Genomic DNA, 21,215 nt, shown 5'->3' on the forward strand with positions numbered 1-21,215 from the left:
CCACAAAGACCAAACACAGATTCAACCACAAAGACCAGTGAGGTTTTCCAATGCCTCGCAAAGAAGGGCACATATTGGTAGATTGGTAAAAAAAAAAAAAAAGACATTGAATATCCCTTTGAGCATGGTGAAGTCATTAATTACACTTTGGATGTTAAAGAAATACACCAGGTCACTACAAAGATACAGGTTTCATTCCTAACTCAGTTGCCGGAGAGGAAGGACACCGCTTGGGGAATTCAACATGAAGCCAAAGGTGACTTTAAACAGCTACAAACAGTGGCAGGAGAAAACTGAGGATGGATCAACAACATTGTAGTTACTCCACAATACCAACCTAAATAACAGAGAGAAAAGAAGGAAGCCTGTACAGAATAAAATGATTCCAAAACATGCATCCCATTTGCAATAAGGCACTAAAGTAAAACTGCAAAAAAAAACATTTGCAAGAAATTAACTTTATGTCCTAAACCCAAAGCGCTATGTTTGAGGCAAATGCAACACAACACATCACTGAGTACCGCGCTTCATATTTTTAAGCATGGTGGTAGCTGCATCACGTTATGGGTATGCTTGTCATTGGCAAGGAGTTTTTTAAAGATAAAAATTAATGGAATTGAGCAAAGCACAGGCAAAATCCTTGAAGAAAACCTGGTTCAGTCACTGCGAGACAAATTCACCTTTCAGCAGGACAATAATCTAAATCCCAAGGTCAAATATACACTGGATTTTATTGTTCCTGAGTGGCCTAATTACAATTTTGACTTAAATCGTCTTGAAAATCTATGGCAATACTTTAAAATTGATGTCTGGCAATGATCAACAACCAACTTGACAGAGATAAAAACATTTTTTAAAGAATAATGTGCAAATATTGTACAATCCAGGTGTGCAAAGCTCTTAAAGACTTACTCAGAAAGACTTACAACTGTAATCGCCGCCAAAGGTGATTCTAACATGTATTGACTCAGGGGTTGAAAACTCTAATCAAGAGATGTTAGTGTTTTTTTGTATTTCGTTGACAATGAAATCCATTTGAATCCCTCTTTGTAACACAACAAAATGCGGGAAAAGTTGAGTGCGCATTCTTTCTGAAGGCACTGTACGCATGGAGAGAAAAGTGCATAAAAAGGAAATTACGTTTGATTTATGCATGCTTAACTCGTGTCGGAATTGGGCCCTATATGCTACACCAGCAGCAGCTTTAGCAACATGCTACATGTTACACCAGCAGCTATACTAAAGCTACATGCTACATTAGGGTCGTTCAATGAAATGAGTACACAAATATAGCATTTTAAAAACCTGTTTTTAAATGAAGTGCCCTTTAGTATAGACCACATGGAAAATTCTATACATTTTTCTTATATGAAAAAATACTCGCTAGTGCTAATGACCCTCGGTGACTTCTAGCAAGACTTAAGCCTATTTAACCACAACACTCCTCCAAGTTTTCAGCATAATTGTAAAGCCCTAGTTATGTTGTTGCTTTGACAAAGTCATTTCTGAGGATAATTATTTATTTCATGCGATAAGTGATTCCTTTTAAGTTACACTACTCAAAAGGCACCTAATTGGTAGAATGATCCATTAGCAGCCATAGGTACATGCTATATCAGCAGCAACAGGGGTCACACCAGGGTCTCTCTGATTAATGGGCTTGACTGTGTTTCAGGATGGAGTCCACAGAAAAGTGCGAAGCCATTATTCAACATTTCAATGGGAAATTTATTAAGACTCCACCAGGAGTTCCAGGTGAGCAGATCTCTCTATGTGTCTCATCTATGTGTTCTCCACCATGCCCAGATGTTATGATACCACATGATCCTCAGTTATTTACTTCAGATGGCAGATCTCTCTACGTGTCTCATCTATGTGTTCTCCACCATGCCCAGATGTTATGATACCACATGATCCTCAGTTATTTACTTCAGATGGCAGATCTCTCTACGTGTCTCATCTATGTGTTCTCCACCATGCCCAGATGTTATGATACCACATGATCCTCAGTTATTTACTTCAGATGGCAGATCTCTCTACGTGTCTCATCTATGTGTTCTCCACCATGCCCAGATGTTATGATACCACATGATCCTCAGTTATTTACTTCAGATGGCAGATCGAGAGCTGTATCCAGAAACAATCGCTATCCCCTACCTACCCCCTAAAAACGTTCAGAGATCTGAGAGGATTGGACAGGTTTAAGCAATATGGCAAAAACTTCCATCTCTCAGAGGGCCATGTGGAGATAACACCATATTGCTTAAACCTATTGAATCCCCTCAGATCTCCACAAGTATCTAGAGGTTAGGGGCTAGGGGTTTTGTCTGAACAGGGCCTTGGTCTCTGATCCCAGGCTCCTGGTTTCCGCCCTCAACTCTCCCAGTGGAATGGTATTCGTTGCCTCCTACAGAATTCACCCTTTGATTCCATCAGTTTCTCTCTCCCACAGTGCCCCCGGAACCATTATTGTGCAAGTTTGCAGACGGGGGACAGAAAAAGAGGCAGAATCAGGGGAAGTACCTTCAGAATGGCAGGCCCTGGGCAAGGGATGGAGAGACGGTGAGAGGCTTGATTTCACGGGTGGAGGCATTCATGAATAGCCGTTTTGGAATTAGAGACTGCATGTTCTAAATAAGGTCATTGTCAAAGCAAGAGAGAGCTGGAATCTGATCTCACAGAGATAGGATTGTGTGTCTTAACCCTAAACATTCTTAACCTAACTAAACATTCTATTTGTGCATATCTGTGATTATGTCACCTTCATGGTTTTTTATTTGGAGTTCTTTGTGTTGTTGTCCCAGGGAGGGATGACGTTAACATATGACCCCACAGCCTTACAGAATGGGTGAGTACAGAGAGACAAAAGCGGAGTCAGCCCACCCAAAAACAAACATCAGTCAGGCGTTCTGTCCCTGTTAAACAGAGACACCTGGTGGATGCAGGAGGCATTACATCACTAGTTTATTTAGTTGCGCTGTAGTTTTATCTGAAAGTTCAATCATTTTATAATAACTTTCATGCACAATACATTCATATTATTTATGCTTATTCATTTTAGAGTAAATCCTTTGTAAGGATTTTTCTGACATGCATGGCTTGATGTGTGTATGTTGTGCAGGTTCTATTCGTCACCCTACAGTCTGGCCCCAAACCGGATGATCGCCCAAACGTCCCTCTCTCCCTACATGCATTCACCAGTCTCATCTTACCAGGTCAGACACAGAACACACACACACACACACACACACACACACACACACACACACCACCATCACCAAACCGCCATTCACAAACACATGAAGGAGGAAATCTCTGTAGCCATTGGAGCTATGTCATAGCTATTGTTATTTGTATTTCCTGTCTGGATTCAGATTTCATCTCTACTCATTCCCCTGTGTGTTTCTGTGTAAAGATGCTGTGCTTTCCTCTTCTCTCTCTCCAGCTACATAGTCCCTCCTGGATGCACCACCAGTCGTACCTCATGCAGCCTGCAGTGAGTAGTAAATAGTATTCTCTACCTCTGCTGCTAAAGTTTACTCCTTACTATTCCCTCCACATCTGGTTAGCTTGAAGTTCTGCTCATCTATCTCTCTCGCTCTTATTCTCTTTGTCATTCTGTCTCTATTTATATTCCTCTCTATCTTCTCTTCCCCTCTCTCCATCTATCTCTCTGTCACTCTCTGTAATCATGTCTCTGATTTATTGGCTTACTGTCCTTCTCTCTTCCTCTCTCCACTTATCTCTGTCTCCACCCTCTTTCTCTCCCTCCCTTTCATTCTCTCCCAGGGCACAGTCCTGACTCCAACCATGGACCATGCCATGTCTATTCAGCCCACCTCCATGATGGGCCCCATGACCCAGCAGCTCAGCCACCTATCCCTGGGCAGCACAGGCACGGTTAGTACCCTACAGATACCCACTCCATCTCCCCTCCACTCCCTTCAACACCCCACAGATACCCACTCCATCTCCCCCTCCACTCCCTTCAACACCCTACAGATACTCCACCGCCCCCTCCACTCCCTTCAACACCCCACAGATACCCACTCCATCTCCCCCTCCACTCTCTTCAACACCCTACAGATACCCACTTCACCTCCCCCACCACTCCCTTCAACACCCCACAGATACCCACTCCACTCCCTTCAACACCCTACAGATACCCACTCCATCTCCCCCTCCACTCCCTTCAACACCCTACAGATACCCACTCCACCTCCCCCTCCACTCCCTTCAACACCCCACAGATACCCACTCCACTCCCTTCAACACCCCACAGATACCCACTCCACTCCCTTCAACACCCTACAGATACCCACTCCATCTCCCCCACCACTCCCTTCAACACCCCACAGATACCCACTCCATCTCCCCCACCACTCCCTTCAACACCCCACAGATACCCACTCCACTCTCTTCAACACCCCACAGATACCCACTCCACTCCCTTCAACACCCTACAGATACCCACTCCATCTCCCCCACCACTCCCTTCAACACCCCACAGATACCCACTCCATCTCCCCCACCACTCCCTTCAACACCCCACAGATACCCACTCCATCTCCCCCTCCACTCTCTTCAACACCCCACAGATACCCACTCCACTCTCTTCAACACCCCACAGATACCCACTCCATCTCCCCCACCACTCCCTTCAACACCCCACAGATACCCACTCCATCTCCCCCACCACTCCCTTCAACACCCCACAGATACCCACTCCATCTCCCCCACCACTCTCTTCAACACCCCACAGATACCCACTCCACTCCCTTCAACACCCCACAGATACCCACTCCACTCCCTTCAACACCCCACAGATACCCACTCCATCTCCCCCACCACTCCCTTCAACACCCCACAGATACCCACTCCATCTCCCCCACCACTCCCTTCAACACCCCACAGATACCCACTCCACTCCCTTCAACACCCCACAGATACCCACTCCACTCCCTTCAACACCCTACAGATACCCACTCCACTCCCTTCAACACCCTACAGATACCCACTCCACTCCCTTCAACACCCCACAGATACCCACTCCACTCCCTTCAACACCCCACAGATACCCACTCTACCCCCTCTCCTTTGGTCCCTTAGTCTCATCTCAAGACTAAAACACATTGAACAAACCTGAGTGGAGCTAAGGTGAATCGAGTTGTACTGAATTGCAGTTGAACATAAAAGCAGTTGCCTATGCATGATGTTGTGAGTCCTGTTGACGTTGGATCTCTACACAGTAATAATGACTGATGGTTTCTTCTCTTCTCGTCCTGTCACAGTATATGCCTGCCAACACTATGCAGGGGACATACATCCCCCAGTACCAACCAGTGCCTCCCTCCAGTGTCCCTGTAGAGGTAAGACCCCAACCAACACCATAAGCATTAACTATGCAGAACTAATTAAAGGGATACTTCAGAATTTTGGCAATCTACTTTATCTACTTCCCCAGAGTCAGATGAACTTGTGGATACCATTTTTATGTCTCTGCGTGCAGTTAGCGTTAGAGAAATTGCCAACAAGAGTTAGCACAGTGACTGGGCGTCTATGGTAACTGATAGCATACTAGTTGATAACATTGATAACATAGACTTCCATTCATTGCGCCAACGCTAGTTAGCATTGGCTCGCGAAACTAAACTACCTCTAACTTCCTTCATACAGGAATCCTGAAGTATTCCTTTAAAGGGATGACAATAGGGTGTTTCTCTTACAAGAAGTTCTCAACTCAGGGACCTATTAATACTGTTCCACTCCATTTCCTTCCTTTTCTTGAAGGAGAACGGAGGACAACAGCAACAGGTTGCTATGGAGACACCTGCAGAACACACAAACTACTCCTACCAGCACACCAAGTGAAGCTAAGGTAGGATTATGTCAAACATCAACTCTATAAATAAAGTCGTCAAAAGTTTAGTATTTGGTCCCATTTTTTTTGGCAAACAATATAGCTCAGGATTTGAACTATTTACTTTATTCAGTCATTATTGATAGTCTTTATCAAGGGTGTTAATATTTTCGTACCACACTGTATTTGCTAACTTTGTTTCGGGGTACATTAATACTTATTTCTTGTTCCTCCCTACTAGCTCCATGTCAGAACATTGCATGTAGGAGCCAATTTGTTAGTTCACAAAAAAAAACTAAAGCGTGTCAGATATTGACCACCTTAAAGAAAATGTGAATTTATTGATCAGCATTGATCAGCATTCTGGAAATATACTGATTTACACAGATAGATAATGATATGGAAAGTATGTAGACTTATGAAATATTGTATGTTACATCTATTATGTAAAAGGTGTAGTGTGACAGAGGTAAGTGTGTGTGTTGCAGCTCGGGGTCAGGAGGCCATCTTGCTGACTGAACCACAGAGGGTTGGTTCTCTACAAGAAGATAACAGAGCTCTGTTTTAGCACCAGACTTGAACACCGTTGACAAAAGGAATACGTGTGTGCTTTGAAAAAGAAGTTAACATGCTTATTTTGTCTGGACTTTTCCTCTCTCTTCTTCAAGAGTCAATCAGCCAAAGGTGGAAGCCTTCTGCAATGGAAGCTTTGATCTCTTTTGATAACTGAAAAAATAAACTAAGTTGAACAAAGAAACCAATTTGGAAAGGGGGAAATGACACAAAGCGTTATTTTTGTGCACGTAAAATAACAAATTCTTATTTTTTAAAAGCATTCTGGAGTTTCAGAGTGGTAAAAGGAAAGTAATTACAACACAATGTGTCTTTTATTTTTTGGTAAAATATGCAAACTTTAATTTGAAATTTTTTATGTCTGTTTTTTGACATTCTATTCACAGCTGTTTGACAATATTTTGTACATAAAAATATATACTAATACACATTTAGTTGGTTTAATGTTTTAGTGTAGGATACTTTTAAGTACGGAAAATGCTAAACAAACCGTTTAAAGCTACTTCTCTCTAAAACTAATCCAGTAAAAGGCAAAGTTCCGTTAACTCACTGGCAGATGGTAACATTCATTATTTATAGATTTAAAATGAAGTCAAACTTTAAACCTTATAAAGCATTCACTCATAAACACTCAGAATGTGTTATGAGCAGAGGACAATCATGATCATTCTTATTTATATGTACATCATAGTTCTATTTTTAGATATTTAGTCATATTCAAACATGTCACTTGCTTTTGTGTACATTTTATTTAATAAAATTCTTTATTTAACAAATCTGGTAAATGCCAAACACTGGCAATAAACATGATACCACTTAGAAAATAATTTATGTGTTAAATAAGAGCTAAATGATTTTTAAAAATTAAGCACATTTGATATTGCTGTAAAACTTTCTTACGAGAAGAAAATTAACTTCTTTTTTTTTAGGGTATCATGTAATATGACGCATCCAAATGTCACCTTCTGTCTCCAAACATTTGAGACAAAATTAATTGTTATAATATTATTCAACATTTAATAAATTAATTACTATACTATACAATATTTTTATTGGATTTTATTGGATTCATAGATCGTATAATAATAATTATACAAAATAATAATTATACAAAATACTTGACTTGGTTTGTGCTAGAGTCCATGTCACACCAGTGTCCATAAGAAGTGGTTTTAAGCGGTTTTGTTCTGGTAGTTGTTCAGATGTCTATAGGGAATTTCACCTTTTGTACAAAGTAGACAGACAAATAAGTGGACATGCCTTAGTTTTGAGCAGTTGGGTTACTATGAAATAGTTGTGCAAAATAGCTCAAACAAATAAATGAAAAAGCAAAGCAATGAGGGGAGAAGTAGGACTAAGAAGAGTCCTTAAGAGTCCTTTGTTGTTGGGAAAGGGAGCTGCAAGTCTTTCTCAATGCTGCTGTTGTCTCCTGAGTTTTAATTCCTGACTGTCAATTAATTTGATAAAACAATTTGTAGAAAGAAGTAAAGTATGTTTTCTCTTTTGGGGCGTTCACTTGAACCCTTCTGAGCTGTCATGCCTTTTGTTATCTTTGTTGTTGATTTAGTTGTTATAAAAACGTGTTTTTGATGTATTTTATTTTCAAAAGATTTGAGATTTTAACAGTAAGGAAAAAGTTTAGATTTGAGATTTTATTTTATAAGAGGTTCATAGGATTTTTTTTATTGTGTTGAGTTTGTGCGTTTGCACATGGTCCATGCAAACTTAAGAGATGATATGATGTTTTTTTTTTATGTTTCTTCACGTTCATTTCCGTTCCAGAGCACTGTGTTGTTCAATATGATATTGTTTTTCAGGCCTGTGTGAAATAGGCTTTAACTGAAACACGTCCACGTTTATCTTGGAGACACTCAATGACACTCAATGGCAACCTTGCCCTCCAGCTCAGACCAGTCCAGTGGAGATGTACATCTAGTCTAGTGTAAAAGCATTCTATTGTATCTGTCAGAGAAAATGAGGCTGCTATCCAGAAAACACCAAACACAATATGAAAGTGTTGGTGAAAAAGTGTCCCATAACTAATTGTTCTACAGCAGTTAACTAAACCTTGGATGAATTGCCATGCGTAAACATGGCGGATTTCGTTAGAAATGACGACCAAAGTATGTCTAAGCCTTAACTGTAACCGGGCAGATTAGCCCTATTTAAGAAGGGGAAGCCTATTTCTCCTCATTGAAGGCTATTCAGTTTCAGTTACGGTTGATGGTTTGGCAAAGAGAAGTTCATACAGATGCAATCAATATCAGATGTTATATTGACGTAATATTATACAGGGCTGAGTTGAACCATGCCTTGTTAAAACCTAGTGTTACCCTAGTAAACATCCCCCCCATCACACTGGATCTTGGGTTTTTGCCATTCTTCAGTATTAATGACATCACATATACTGTTTCTTCTTCCTTCCCTATCTCTATACCTCGGTCCTCGCCCTACAAAACGTTGTTCATTATTATTTATGTCTGCAACACCAAAGATGATGAAGCCATCCACCTGTCAGCAAAGCGATCTGTCAGAGTATCTGTCTTGGAGAACATGCCTCTCTCATCCATATTGGCGTACAAAGCTACAGTAATGCTACAGTAACATCTTCGCTAAGTGGCAGTTCCCTGGTCAGTGGTGAACAAGCAATATGTTTCCTTTTAGGTTCTGAATGAATGTATTGTTGAATAGAGATCCATACATGTGTGCTTCATTTATCGACATCTGCTTGTTTCGGTTTGGTACATCCAGCTGAAGACCAGTATATGCTACTGTGTCTTTAGTACAGAGAACAGGGCAATGGGTCTACTTAGCTTTTTGAGTGTTGCTGAGGAGAGCTCAGCATTTATCTGTCTTTCTGTAAATATTAGGACTATTTTCTGCTCTTTTCTTTTTGGTTGAACTCGTGTCAAGACCATTGTTTGTTCCTGTTTCCACCTTTGTTGATGTGAGTGTTTTGTTGATGTCTTGTGATCTGTCCAGATAATACACGTTTTCAGATCCAGTGCTCCTCATGAAGGAAAATGTCATGGTTTTATTTTCTATTGTAATAAACTGATAGTCCATGTATCAGCCATCACTTTAAATACAAAAAAAAAACGTGGTTTTGAAACTATGAAATGACCAGTTGTTACACTGCAGTCTTGTTCATTGAATCCGATTTTCAGATTTGACAACTTGCTTATTGCTGTTTTTTGGGGAGATCAAATCATTATATGACACTCAATTCCTTGTGAGAATGTAGTATTAGTCAGGTAATCCATTGTGTTATCATGAATGGTGTTAAAGGGATCCAAAATCTATTGTTTTGTCAGTCGTCTTCAGACCTCAAAAGCGGTATAATGTCCCATCTGTTCTGTAGATCTAAATTTCAATTTTGGAGTGGACTTTCACTTTAAGTTACAACTCGCTACAATGACCTGTAAATCATTGTCTGAGGGAGCACCTTTGTGGCTATTGTATGTTTCCCTGGTGCGTACCTTTGACAGGTATCTTATAATATTAAAAAAAATTGAGCAAAAACAAGATGCGAAACAGAGGTTTCACTTGCACTTATTTTCAAACCACGCTTATGTAAAGTAAAACCCTCATACCTAGCATTATCCTGTCCTTGCTTGTTGTCCAGATCATGTAGCTTCAATGGCTTATTTCATAGTTTCAAAATGTTTTGCTGCTAAAACGGGATGTCCCAGCAGTGGATAGATGAGAGCCACACTGGTTGTTTAAAAATGTCTTACTTTAACCTAGAATATCAAAAGTAGATCAGATTAAAGTATAGTTAACATTCACAAATGATAAAATTACATTTGAGACACATTTTGTGAAAGTTGTACTCTTTGAGTCATTTTGTAATCTCTTGGGTAATTCGGCAGAAATCTGACGTTTTGAACATACAACTGTCTCATCTCTCTCACTGCTTGTAAAACATTTCCTTATTTATACAATAACTCATTTTGTACAGTGTATTAGAGGAGAGAGGTTTTGATATTTGGTTCGTTTGTTAGTTAGCTGGCTAGCCACTCGGTTACTTTTGTCTTCCTGTGCCAGAGTTGCTCAAGTCTCTGTAACTCTTGTTTTTTATTAAAAAAAAAAAAAGTATTTTCTTTCTTTGTTTTACTCTTAGAATTTTAACATGTCAAATGTTCTTTTTTAATTAAAAAATATGTTTTTTTTTAATGGCTGTATCTGTGTTCCAAAAAGTTCTTAACTAAATTATTAGAATACAATTGAAAGAAAGACAAGGCAATTACATAAAAATTCCAAGTTTATTTTAGTGTTGAGCGAATCGTATTATGTTTGTTCAATATACATTTTTCAATGTGGTAACCAAAGTGATTGACATCCATCGAAAAGGTGTACGCTCCTTTCCCTTTGGCTGATCATAGTAACATCCAAACACAACTTTATTGACCTTGACACTGTAATAATGATACTGCGTTCAAAAGGCCATACATGAACCTTCACAGAGGAGTCACAATAGAACTTGCAACTGATAAACCAATTGTAGGATCTAATAGGATTGTTCATGAAACTTCTTCCCTTTGGATTTGAAGTCATTCTGTATGTGTCTGGGTATGTATCTGTGTAGCTAAACGTGCATAAAAGCAATCCGTACCAGATACAGAGCCTTCATGATCATATAGAAACTACTCTAATCACATTGTAGTTTGGAAAATATTATCTTGCCATACCTGGAAGTTCCAGTTTGTAGTTCCAAGCTGGAACCTTAGCAATGTATTTGATCCAGATCAGAATCTGTAAAAATGTACAAAATAACTGACAATAAAATGTAATCTACGAAACGCATCTGAAGATACTCTGTCATATCAATACTACAGTTAAGACAATTAAACTCAACCCTGCTGAGTTGAAAAGATTTCCTGAATCAATATGATAGTTTAAAAAAACAGGAAACAGGTATATTTACAGAAAGATAGCACGCCTGAAAGATACAGTATCAATGGTTACTTGTTTTTGTCATCTTTGTGCTGAGTTGATGACAGACAAGAACCAGAAATCGGTTTCTCTGAAGACTAGGAAGAACAATAAGTTAAAGTATTATACTGTTTTAGTATTAGAACAGTGTCGCCAACATTCTGTGACTCAAAATGCTAATGCTATTTATCGTTATTTGCTTTTGTAACCCTCATTTCCTAACACAGAGCAGACGACAAACACACTACTTACTTACTGTAAGTGCCCTTCTAAGTAATGGCCAGGTTTGTTGTTTCCCAAAGCTGACCTGCTCTCCAACTGTTCGCCATAAATAAGGTGAGGTATGCAATCTCGGCACCCAGAACCAGATCTTGTGTGTTCGCTGGCCAGCTGCTCAATTTAAAGGTAAACAGCTTGTCAGGACGAGAGACTATGAGACGGGAGAAATATCCTATTTTTTTTAATCACAGAAGAACCAGGGTTGTTTGAGAAGAAGACAGAAATCATTTTTTTTTTTTTTACTTTTACTGTTGAAAAGCGATATCCCAAGTATAAATACAGTAAAGTACACACAATAAAGGGTAAAAAAATATATATGTTTTGAGAAAAATAGTGGTTTTTAGACAAATTTCGAGGAGTAGGACATAACTGGACAACCTATTGAGATGTGCCTTTTGTTCAGATAATCGGGTGTTAAATGAGGTGAAAAGGAGACTGGAGTGCCACTTTAAGTTCTAAGGTTGAGGGAGATTGGGCTGAGGGAGTGCAGTGAGCCAAAACACCCATGTGGTCCAAATGAGAAATAGACAGACATCTAGTTTGATAGATGTTTTTATGTTTCCCAACAGATTGAGAGACAGACGGGTAGACAGATTTATCAGTCTCGGCCCCCTCCAAAACATGACAGTAGGAAGCTGAACAGGTTTACTATGTCCAGGTAGAGGTTCAGGGTGGCAAAGACGTACTCCTCTGGACTCATAGCGTAGCGCTTGTTGCCTATCAGCAGCTGGGTGTCAAACGGCAGAAACTAAGAGAGAAAGAGAGAGTGGAGGGAGGGGGTGGGGGGGGGTTGAGATCAAAATATTCCGCTACAGACTGTAACCCAATGATTAGGGCCAGAAATGTGTCTTGACCATGTGACCTTGACCAGGAAAAACTCTGGGCCTTCCCAATGATGAATGCGTGTTAAATATCTGCCACTCACCAGAGTGAAGAGGATAGCTCCTATCACAGCGTAGATGGCTTGTAACCAGGACACCTGTGTCAGACAGGAAGAATTGTATCAACCAATCCTAATGAGGATAGGCCACCAATCTAGGAAAGACACTGGCTTATAATCATCTCACGAGATTAAAGTGATAGTTTGGGATTTTGGTAATGAAGCCCTTTATCTACTTCCCCAGAGTCAGACGAACTCATGAATACCATTTTTATGTCTCTGTGAACAGTATGCAGGAAGCTCACAAAATTACCTCTAACTTCCTGCATAATGGACGCAGAGACATAAAAATGATATCCACGAGTTTACCTGACTCTGGGAAATAACATAAAGGGATTCATTGTCAAAATCCCAAACTATCCCTTTAAAGGAATACCCAGGACTAATCAATCTTGTACATGCTAGTCTCTACCCACCCAAATGGGGAGAGTGAGGGCCAAAAGCCTTACCGTCACTCTATATATAAACTCACTATCAGTCCCTCACAACTATTCTTACCGCCTTCTGGAAAGGTACACATGCTCATTACGCCATCATGTGACCTAATTGTCCTTATTTACAGTGTCAGCTGTCAATGGAAGCTAAGCAGGCAGACGGGGTACTTACATATCCGAAGGGGATGACGATGTAGAGTATGATGCAACAGAACAGCATGACCATGGTCAGGACAAACAGGACTCCCTGGTAGGAGGTGAAGTCAATCTACAGTCGGAAACAAGGATAGGGGTGTGTTGTTAAAATGCACACATGATCTATCCGATTGCAGCATATTCATTTTGTCAGAAGAAAACAATTTAACAAAAGATTGCACTGATACATAGGGTTAGGAGTTTTTCCTGGTCAGGTCATGTGGTAAAGTAAAACTCCTGGCCCTAGTGATACATACTAATTTCATTCATGACTATTTATGTTATCTGTATGTTTTTTGTTTCAATGAGTAGGAAGCCTGTGTGGGGATTGGGGTCATTTTTATCACCTTGGTCTGGAAGCTGAAGATGGTGACAGACATACACACCAGAGCAGTGATGCCTAGACACAGGACCACTGACTTGGTGTTGTAGAAGCTGGAGAAACAGAGTTGGTTAATCCATCAACCAGTCAGTCATCCTACACGTACTTTGTAGATGTTGATAGATGTGTTAATTCATTCTTATCTTCATAAATAATTGATGTCAACATTTGAGCCCCCAACTAACTCGGTTGAATGCATTCAGTTGTGCAACTGACTGGGTATCCCCCCTCACATACAATAAACACAAGTAATTTACCTGGACACAAAGCCCATCATGCAGGCCAGGCTGAGAGTCTGAGAGCAGACAGAACAGAGACAAACACAGAGCAGAGTGAATCAGGTGCACTCATATTGCAAGTTATCATTTACAGTGGACGATCACAACCATTATCTAGGAATAATGTTGTAGATACATTACTGTGTTATACACCTGCTTAATGTGTAATACGTGTTGGTGTTCATGTGTATTAAAACTACATTCACTATTTGACTTAGTGAATATTACATCTGTGTTTTGATATGACTGTCAAGATTTGATGTAAGTGCTGTGTACTACCCAGATTGTAATTTTCATAGGAGGGAAACTCTTACCTGATTTGTTCACCACAGCAGTTCAATGCGATGTAGGTGGCCAAGAACATCATGCTGTTGAAAAGCAAAAAGAAACCAGTTCATTATGAACACAATTACATAGCTAGTCACCCCCTTCCTGTTACCCATCGGCCCACCATTTGCGCATACGTCACATGCACAAGTCTCCCAAACCTGAGGGCGTAAAAATGATGGAGGGTGTAGGGGCTAATTAGTAGTCTGGCCTAACACCTAATTCAAAGTCCTCCCGACTTCAGAGGCTGGAAAGGCTGTTTTGATGTTGTTGGCGTGATGCTGTTGGCGTGATGCTGTTGGCGTGATGCGTCGATAATGAAGGGTGCTGTGCTTTTTACTGGTTGGTGCTCCTCTGTGTCTGTCTCACTAAAACACCCACGGGCACTAGTGATGCTCGGGTTGCCTCATAACAGGCAAGAAGCAGAGATGAAAGAGGAAAGACAAAAGCGAACTTTACCCGTGTTAACGAGACTGGAGAATTCAATCTATCGATTCATTACATTATTCGGGTGAGCAAGGGTTTCTTTAGTGTTCAAGGGCAACAAGTAATGCCAGAAGACAAGCTGCATCTATCTAATTATAGACACGTTGACTGACAAATAGCCTACCATATGCCAGAAATGATAAGCAGAAACATAGGCCTATCGAAAAGAAAAAGCCTGTCTAAACATTGTTCCACCATCTGACTGTACAGCGCATTTTACTATATTTGCAGGTTAGGGTCAGGCCTCAGATTTTCACTTTATACATATAGTTGGGCGGTTGCGGATGGGTTATTAGCAATTGCCGGCAGGTGTGGGTGAACAAACAGCTGACCTGCACATCACTAACATGTACAGCCACATAGCCCCAGCGCACAGCCACATAGCCCCAGCGCACTGCAGCAATTTGTTTTTGAGTTTGCACAATTTCACAGAAAATAATGGAGGCTTGTAATTTCTTTGTGTCTGATTTAGAATAATATGAAATACATCCTTAATTAAATACTGTTACTGAGGTTTATATCTTGTAACAGGGGGAATTTTCTCAGTTGAAAGTCCTGCTAATTTTATTATTGAAATGCCAAACATGAATTCCATCATTCAAGTCACGAGTGTGTCCCAAAGATGATGGGTTTATTTGATCCCCTCGACAATCTTGAAGTCGCCCTCAGAGTTACGTCAGCAACAAGTGCCAACGGAGGGCCCTGCAAGCAAGTTGGTTAGGGGTGAGGGGCTGGTTTGGGATTCACTGTCGAGGTGAGGAAAAGTCAGGACATGTCAATCAAGATGTTAGTTGTCACTTACTAGGAGCACATGTACAGGAGGGGGTGTGTCTGAATGTAGAACCTCACTGGTGCACTGTGGAGAAATGAGAGAGTGTTACGCAATGTAGAGTGCACACACACTCATGTTCATCAAATGTATTGGATATTTGTGTTTTGGATATATTTCCAATGTATTGGATATCATACATCCCAGAATGTGAAGAGCGCAACAATGGCCACAGTCACACAGAGTTGAATCATCAGGATGGCATAGACCTATAAGGATACAGAGAGGTGGAATAAGAGGGGACGGCCCAGATACACCCTCAAAATACTGTACTACATGCTAGATCAGGCGTGCTTAGAAAAGTCTGTGTAGCTCAGTTACAGTAATATCATTATCTGGAAGGATAACGGAAGACGAAAACAAGTGTTTCTTATTGGACGGGTGGTTCTTATGAGTTCAGGTTGTCCCTCGCTGTTTTAGTACCTTTCTGATGAAGATCCTCCTGATGGCCTGGTCATGCCAAGAGAACTGGGTTTGCATCTCCTCATAATCTGGCAGGGAGGGAAGACAGGGAGTTAAACATCTTGTTAAAACAGCAGATGTGTAAAAATTCAACACTGACATTTACATGTTACGTCATTTAGCAGAAGCTCTTATCCAGAGCGACTGACGGTTAAGTGCCTTGCTCAAGGGCACAACTAGCACAACTAGTCAGCTCGAGGGTTCAAATTAGCAATATTTCAGTTACTGTCCCAATGCTCTTAACCGCTTGGCTACCTGCCACCCTGGTTACATCACACTCTAAAATGTTGGCGGCAGGTAGCCTGGCGGGTAGGACCGTTTGGCCAGTAACCGAAACGTTGCTGGGTCGAATCCCCAAGCTGACAAGTACAAAATCTGTTGTTTTTCCCCAAAGCAAGGCACTTAACTAACACACTGTTCCCCAGGCGCCAATGACGTGGATGTTGATTCAGGCAGCCCCCCGAACCTCTCTGTTTCAGAGGGGTTGGGTTAAATGCGGAAGACACATTTCAGTTGAATGCAATCAGTTGTACAACTGACTAGGTATGCCCCTTTCCTGCCCATTTGTCTTTGTTCTATAGTAAGGTTGTTAGTGTGCGTCCAGCAGTAGAAGACCACTGCATACTGTAGCCAGAAAGGTGTCCATTGATAGAAGGGGATGAGATATCCTGTGTAACTGACTAGTTGAGATACAAAGATGTTTTGTTATTACCTGCAGTAGCCTCTTCATAGCTGGGTGGGTGTCAATTAACTTCTGGGCCACATCCTGACTTATGGCAGCCCATTCTTGCATAATCAATGCTTGGAGTTTGTCAGAATTTGTAGGTTTTGTTTGTCCACCCATCTCTTGAGGATTGACCACAAGTTCTCAATGGGGTTAAGGTCATGGGGAGTTTCCTGGCCATGGACACAAAATATTTGTTTTTTAAATTCCCCGAGCCACTTAGTTATCACTTTTGCCTTATGGCAATGTGCTCCATCATGCTGGAAAAGGCATTGTTCATCACCAAACTGTTCCTGGATGGTTGGGAGAAGTTGCTTTCGGATGATGTGATAGTACCATTCTTTATTCATGGCTGTGTTCTTAGGCAAAATTGTGAGTGAGCCCACTCCCTTGGCTGAGAAGCAACCCCTCACATGAATGGTCTCTGGATGCTTTACTGTTGGCATGACACAGGACTGATGGTCGCGCTCACCTTGTCTTCTCAAGAAAAGCTTTTTTTCCAGATGCCCCAATCAATCGGAAATGGGATTCATCAGAGAAAATGACTTTACCCCAGTCCTCAGCAGTCCAATCCCTGTACCTTTTGCAGTATATCAGTCTGTCCCTGATGTTTTTCCTGGAGAGAAGTGGCTTCTTTGCTGCCCTTCTTGACACCAGACCATCCTCCAAAAGTATTTGCCTCACTGTGCGTGCAGATGCACTCACACCTGCCTGCTGCCATCCCTGAGCAAGCTCTGTACTGGTGGTGCCCCGATCCCGCAGCTGAATCAACTTCAGGAGACGGTCCTGGTGCTTGCTGGACTTTCTTGGGCACCCTGAAGCCTTCGTCACAACAATTGAACCGCTCCTTGAAGTTCTTGATGATCCAGTAAATGGTTGATTTAGGTGCAATCTTACTGGCAGCAAAATCCTTTCCTGTGAAGCCCTTTTTGTGCAAAGCAATGATGACGGCACGTGTTTCCTTGCAGGTAACCATGTTAGACAGAGGAAGAACAACGATTCCAAGCACCACCCTCCTTTGAAGCTTCCACTCAGTTATTCAAACTCAATCAGCATGACAGAGTGATCTCCAGCCTTGTCCTCGTCAACACTCACACCTGTGTTAACGAGAGAATCACTGACATGATCTCAGTTGGTCCTTTTGTGGCAGGGCTGAAATGCAGTGGAAATGGTTTTTGGGGATTCAGTTCATTTGCATGGCAAAGAGGGACTTTGCAATTTATTGCAATTCATCTGATCACTCCTCATAACATTCTGGAGTATATGCAAATTGCCATCATACAAACTGAGGCAGCAGACTTTGTGAAAATTAATATTTGTGTAATTCTCAAAACTTTTGGCCATGACTGTACATCCAGCATTTTTTATTGACACGGGATAGTTAAATGGAAACACACAGTAGCAGTCAATTGTTACATCAATTTGCTATGCAAACTTTCTAAACATTGACAAAAAAATCTTGGGACAAATTAATGGAAACATACGTAGCTATAGCCATGAAGCATGGCTTGAAACTAACTAATGTTCTATCGAGTCATGTTTTAGGTCGTGAGGTGGGATGGGCCCCCAACCAAATCTTGCTTGGGGCCCACAAAAGACTAGGGCCGGCTCTGCTCTCTTATAACATAAAACTTACTTCATCCAACTCAACTTCTTTCAACTCAACTTCCTTTTGCTGCTATAAGACAAAATGGGCAAGTGAAGGATACACAATTTATAAATAATACATAATACATGCCATTTAGCAGACGCTTTTATCCAAAGCGACTTAGTCATGTGTGCATACATTCTACGTATGGGTGGTCCCGGGAATCGAACCCACTACCCTGGCGTTACAAGCGCCATGCTCTACCAACTGAGCTACAGAAGCACCACAAAAGTTTTATTAAATGAGCAAACATTTCATAAAACCTGTTTTTGCTTTGTCACTATGGGGTATTGTGTGTAGATTGATGAGGGGAGAAAACGATTTAATCCATTTTAGAATAAGGCTGTAACCTAATTTTTTGTTGTTGAAAAAATCAAGTGGTCTAAATACTTTCCGAAGGCACTGTATATATAATCCGTTAAATGGATAAGAAAAACACAGCTCGTGAAACAGTGACATCATGCCTTTGTGTAAGACTAGTTTAGTAACAGCCAGGTGGATTAATAAGATAAAGGCTAGGTACATTATGGACCTGAGATGACCCACGCATAAAATCATAATGGGATCCACCCACAACAACCTTTGATCTGGTGCTGGAACATTCATTTCTACAGAATTTAAAAACCACTTATCTAACCTCTGGTGTCTCTATTCCACTTCCATCATACAGTGTCGAGATGGAAAACATCAGCCAACCATAATATGGTTATTGTGAAAAATCCCACTCTGCTCTCCTGGTTTCTCTGTATGCTTGTTACTCTGGTATGACATCGCTTGACTGAAACTAGGAAAGCAGACAAGGTTTTCCTTTCTCACAGTTATGTCTGTGTCTGGTTGTCTTTCCTAGTCTTTTGTTGCCATCACTGTGCTTTATTACTTTGGAAATCATAAGATCTATTTAACTAGCCTCTAGAAAACTCCTTCCACTCCCCTCCTACTGAGTGTGTTGGGCACCGCCTAGAGTTTTAGACAGTACACTTCCAATGCCTAGAGGGCAGCAGAAGCTAGGTTGTGTTCTGAGAGTGCCGGTAGCCGGCTTGATATGATCCCTGATTGGTCACAGTTGTGCGTGTCGGCAGGTGATTGCTGAGTGAGAGGTGGCTTGAGTAGCCTCTGAGCCTTCCCACGTGTTTGATGTCTTGTAATGGCATGTCTGTTTTTTTTTAAATTATATGATTGTTTTGGTCACCAACAATTGAACATCTATGATCTGCTTGGGCTGATTGACTACAGAGTCAGGACACCAGATTTGGAAATACATTCCACTCCTTCAGTCATAGTCAATCCAAATCACGTCCATACACAGGCTCAGGGGCCTGGTAGGGTGGGGATCATCCTGCTATGTTATAGCTGTTTATTCCTGAATACTCAAAAATGTTGCATCCACCTTCACTATCAATGTATGTGTATCCTTCAACTGGAGAACGACATTCTGAATCTCAACTGGCTGCTGGGCGTCCACTGCCATCGCTTCCTCAGGTCCACTCGCTATTTCCGTGCAGGAGACTTTCAAGGGTAATGTTTAAAGTGCATGAAGCCACCTATTGTTCTGGAGTGTGCAATCAATAATGGTTTGCCTAATTCTGTACTAGTAAGAAAAATAAATAAACAAATAAATAACTAATTTCTAACAAACCCTCCCCCATCTGTGATTGGGAGTCCCATAGGATGGCACAGATTTGGCCGAGCGTCGTCCGGGTTTGGCCGGGGTAGGCCGTCATTGTAAATAAGAATTTGTTCTTAACTGACATGCCTAGTTAAATAAAGGCTAAATAAAATATATATATATTTTTAAATCCTTCCATCATGCTGAGACACTCCATCCTTAGGCCTTAGGATTATTCAGCATTCCAAAAATCATGTCGACAACCACAATAATCATGCACCTGGCGAGTCATGTTGATAACCATTTTAGTGAAAGCTGTGAAGTCAATTTGATTTACTATCAAAGTGTCCCTTGACACAGCATATTTATGGGAGCAAGGTTTCTGAACAGATGTCAAAACCATGGCAGGACTTGTCATTATGTCGTACACATTGTTGGATTGCCTCATGTAGAAAAAAATGTGATTTCTATTAATAACGGAGCATTTTCTAAATTCAAACAAACCACCTGCTACTGGACGAGGAGATTTTAGAAGATACGTTTGGCCGAGAAATCGAGAGCGAAGATAGTATCACCAATACCAGATTCGTTTGGCAAATCTGTCTATAACTCTATCCTCCTGATTCCTGTTTACAAGCAAAAACTCAAACAGGAATTACCAGTGACAAACTCAATATGGAAGTGGTCAGATGAAGCGGATGCCAAGCTGCGGGACTCTTTCGCTAGCAGAGACTGGAATATGTTCCGGGACTCATCCGATGACATTAAGGAGTTTACCACACCAGTCACCGGCTTCATTGATAAGTACATCGACGACGTCGTCCCCACAGTGAACGTAAATACATATCCCAACCAAAAGCCATGGATTACAGGCAACATCCGCACTGAGCTAAAGGCTCGAGCTGCTGATTTCATTGAGCCGGACACTTATAAGAAATCCCGCTACACTCTCTGACGAACCATCAAACAGGCCAAGCATCAATACAGGACTAAGATCGAATCCTACTACGCCAGCTCTGATGCTCGTCGGATGTGTCAGGACTTGCAAATTATCATGGATTACAAAGGGACTGTCATTATGTTTGCCGACGACTCGACGGTGATAGGGCTGATCACTGACAACAATGAGACAGCCTATAGGGAGGAGGTCAGAGACCTGGCAGTGTGGTGCCAGGACAACAACCTCTTCCTCAACGTCAGCAAGGAGCTGATCGTGGACTACAGGAAACAGAGGGCTGAGCACACCCCCCATTCACA

General features: G+C 41.3%; 1 protein-coding gene and 1 pseudogene across 2 annotated transcripts in view; one reads left to right on the forward strand and one right to left on the reverse strand.

Annotated features, from left to right (window-relative positions):
• Positions 1-10,609, forward strand: part of LOC118388649 (RNA-binding motif, single-stranded-interacting protein 2-like) — a 55,466-nt gene extending 44,857 nt beyond the window's left edge. For both annotated transcript variants that reach the window (XM_035777924.2, XM_035777923.2), the window contains exons 6-14: positions 1,676-1,755; positions 2,453-2,562; positions 2,805-2,848; positions 3,122-3,215; positions 3,446-3,496; positions 3,790-3,900; positions 5,292-5,369; positions 5,791-5,878; positions 6,349-10,609. In XM_035777924.2, coding sequence (XP_035633817.1) covers positions 1,676-1,755; positions 2,453-2,562; positions 2,805-2,848; positions 3,122-3,215; positions 3,446-3,496; positions 3,790-3,900; positions 5,292-5,369; positions 5,791-5,871 — 649 coding nt within the window. In that variant the 3' untranslated portion in view covers positions 5,872-5,878; positions 6,349-10,609. The remainder of the gene's footprint in view (positions 1-1,675; positions 1,756-2,452; positions 2,563-2,804; positions 2,849-3,121; positions 3,216-3,445; positions 3,497-3,789; positions 3,901-5,291; positions 5,370-5,790; positions 5,879-6,348) is intronic.
• A 627-nt stretch (positions 10,610-11,236) lies between these two features.
• LOC118388178 (protein lifeguard 2-like) lies at positions 11,237-20,756 on the reverse strand (annotated as a pseudogene).
• Between the last annotated feature and the right edge of the window lie 459 nt (positions 20,757-21,215).

The sequence above is a fragment of the Oncorhynchus keta genome, chromosome 10, assembly GCF_023373465.1.
Source record: "Oncorhynchus keta strain PuntledgeMale-10-30-2019 chromosome 10, Oket_V2, whole genome shotgun sequence".
Taxonomy (NCBI): domain Eukaryota; kingdom Metazoa; phylum Chordata; class Actinopteri; order Salmoniformes; family Salmonidae; genus Oncorhynchus; species Oncorhynchus keta.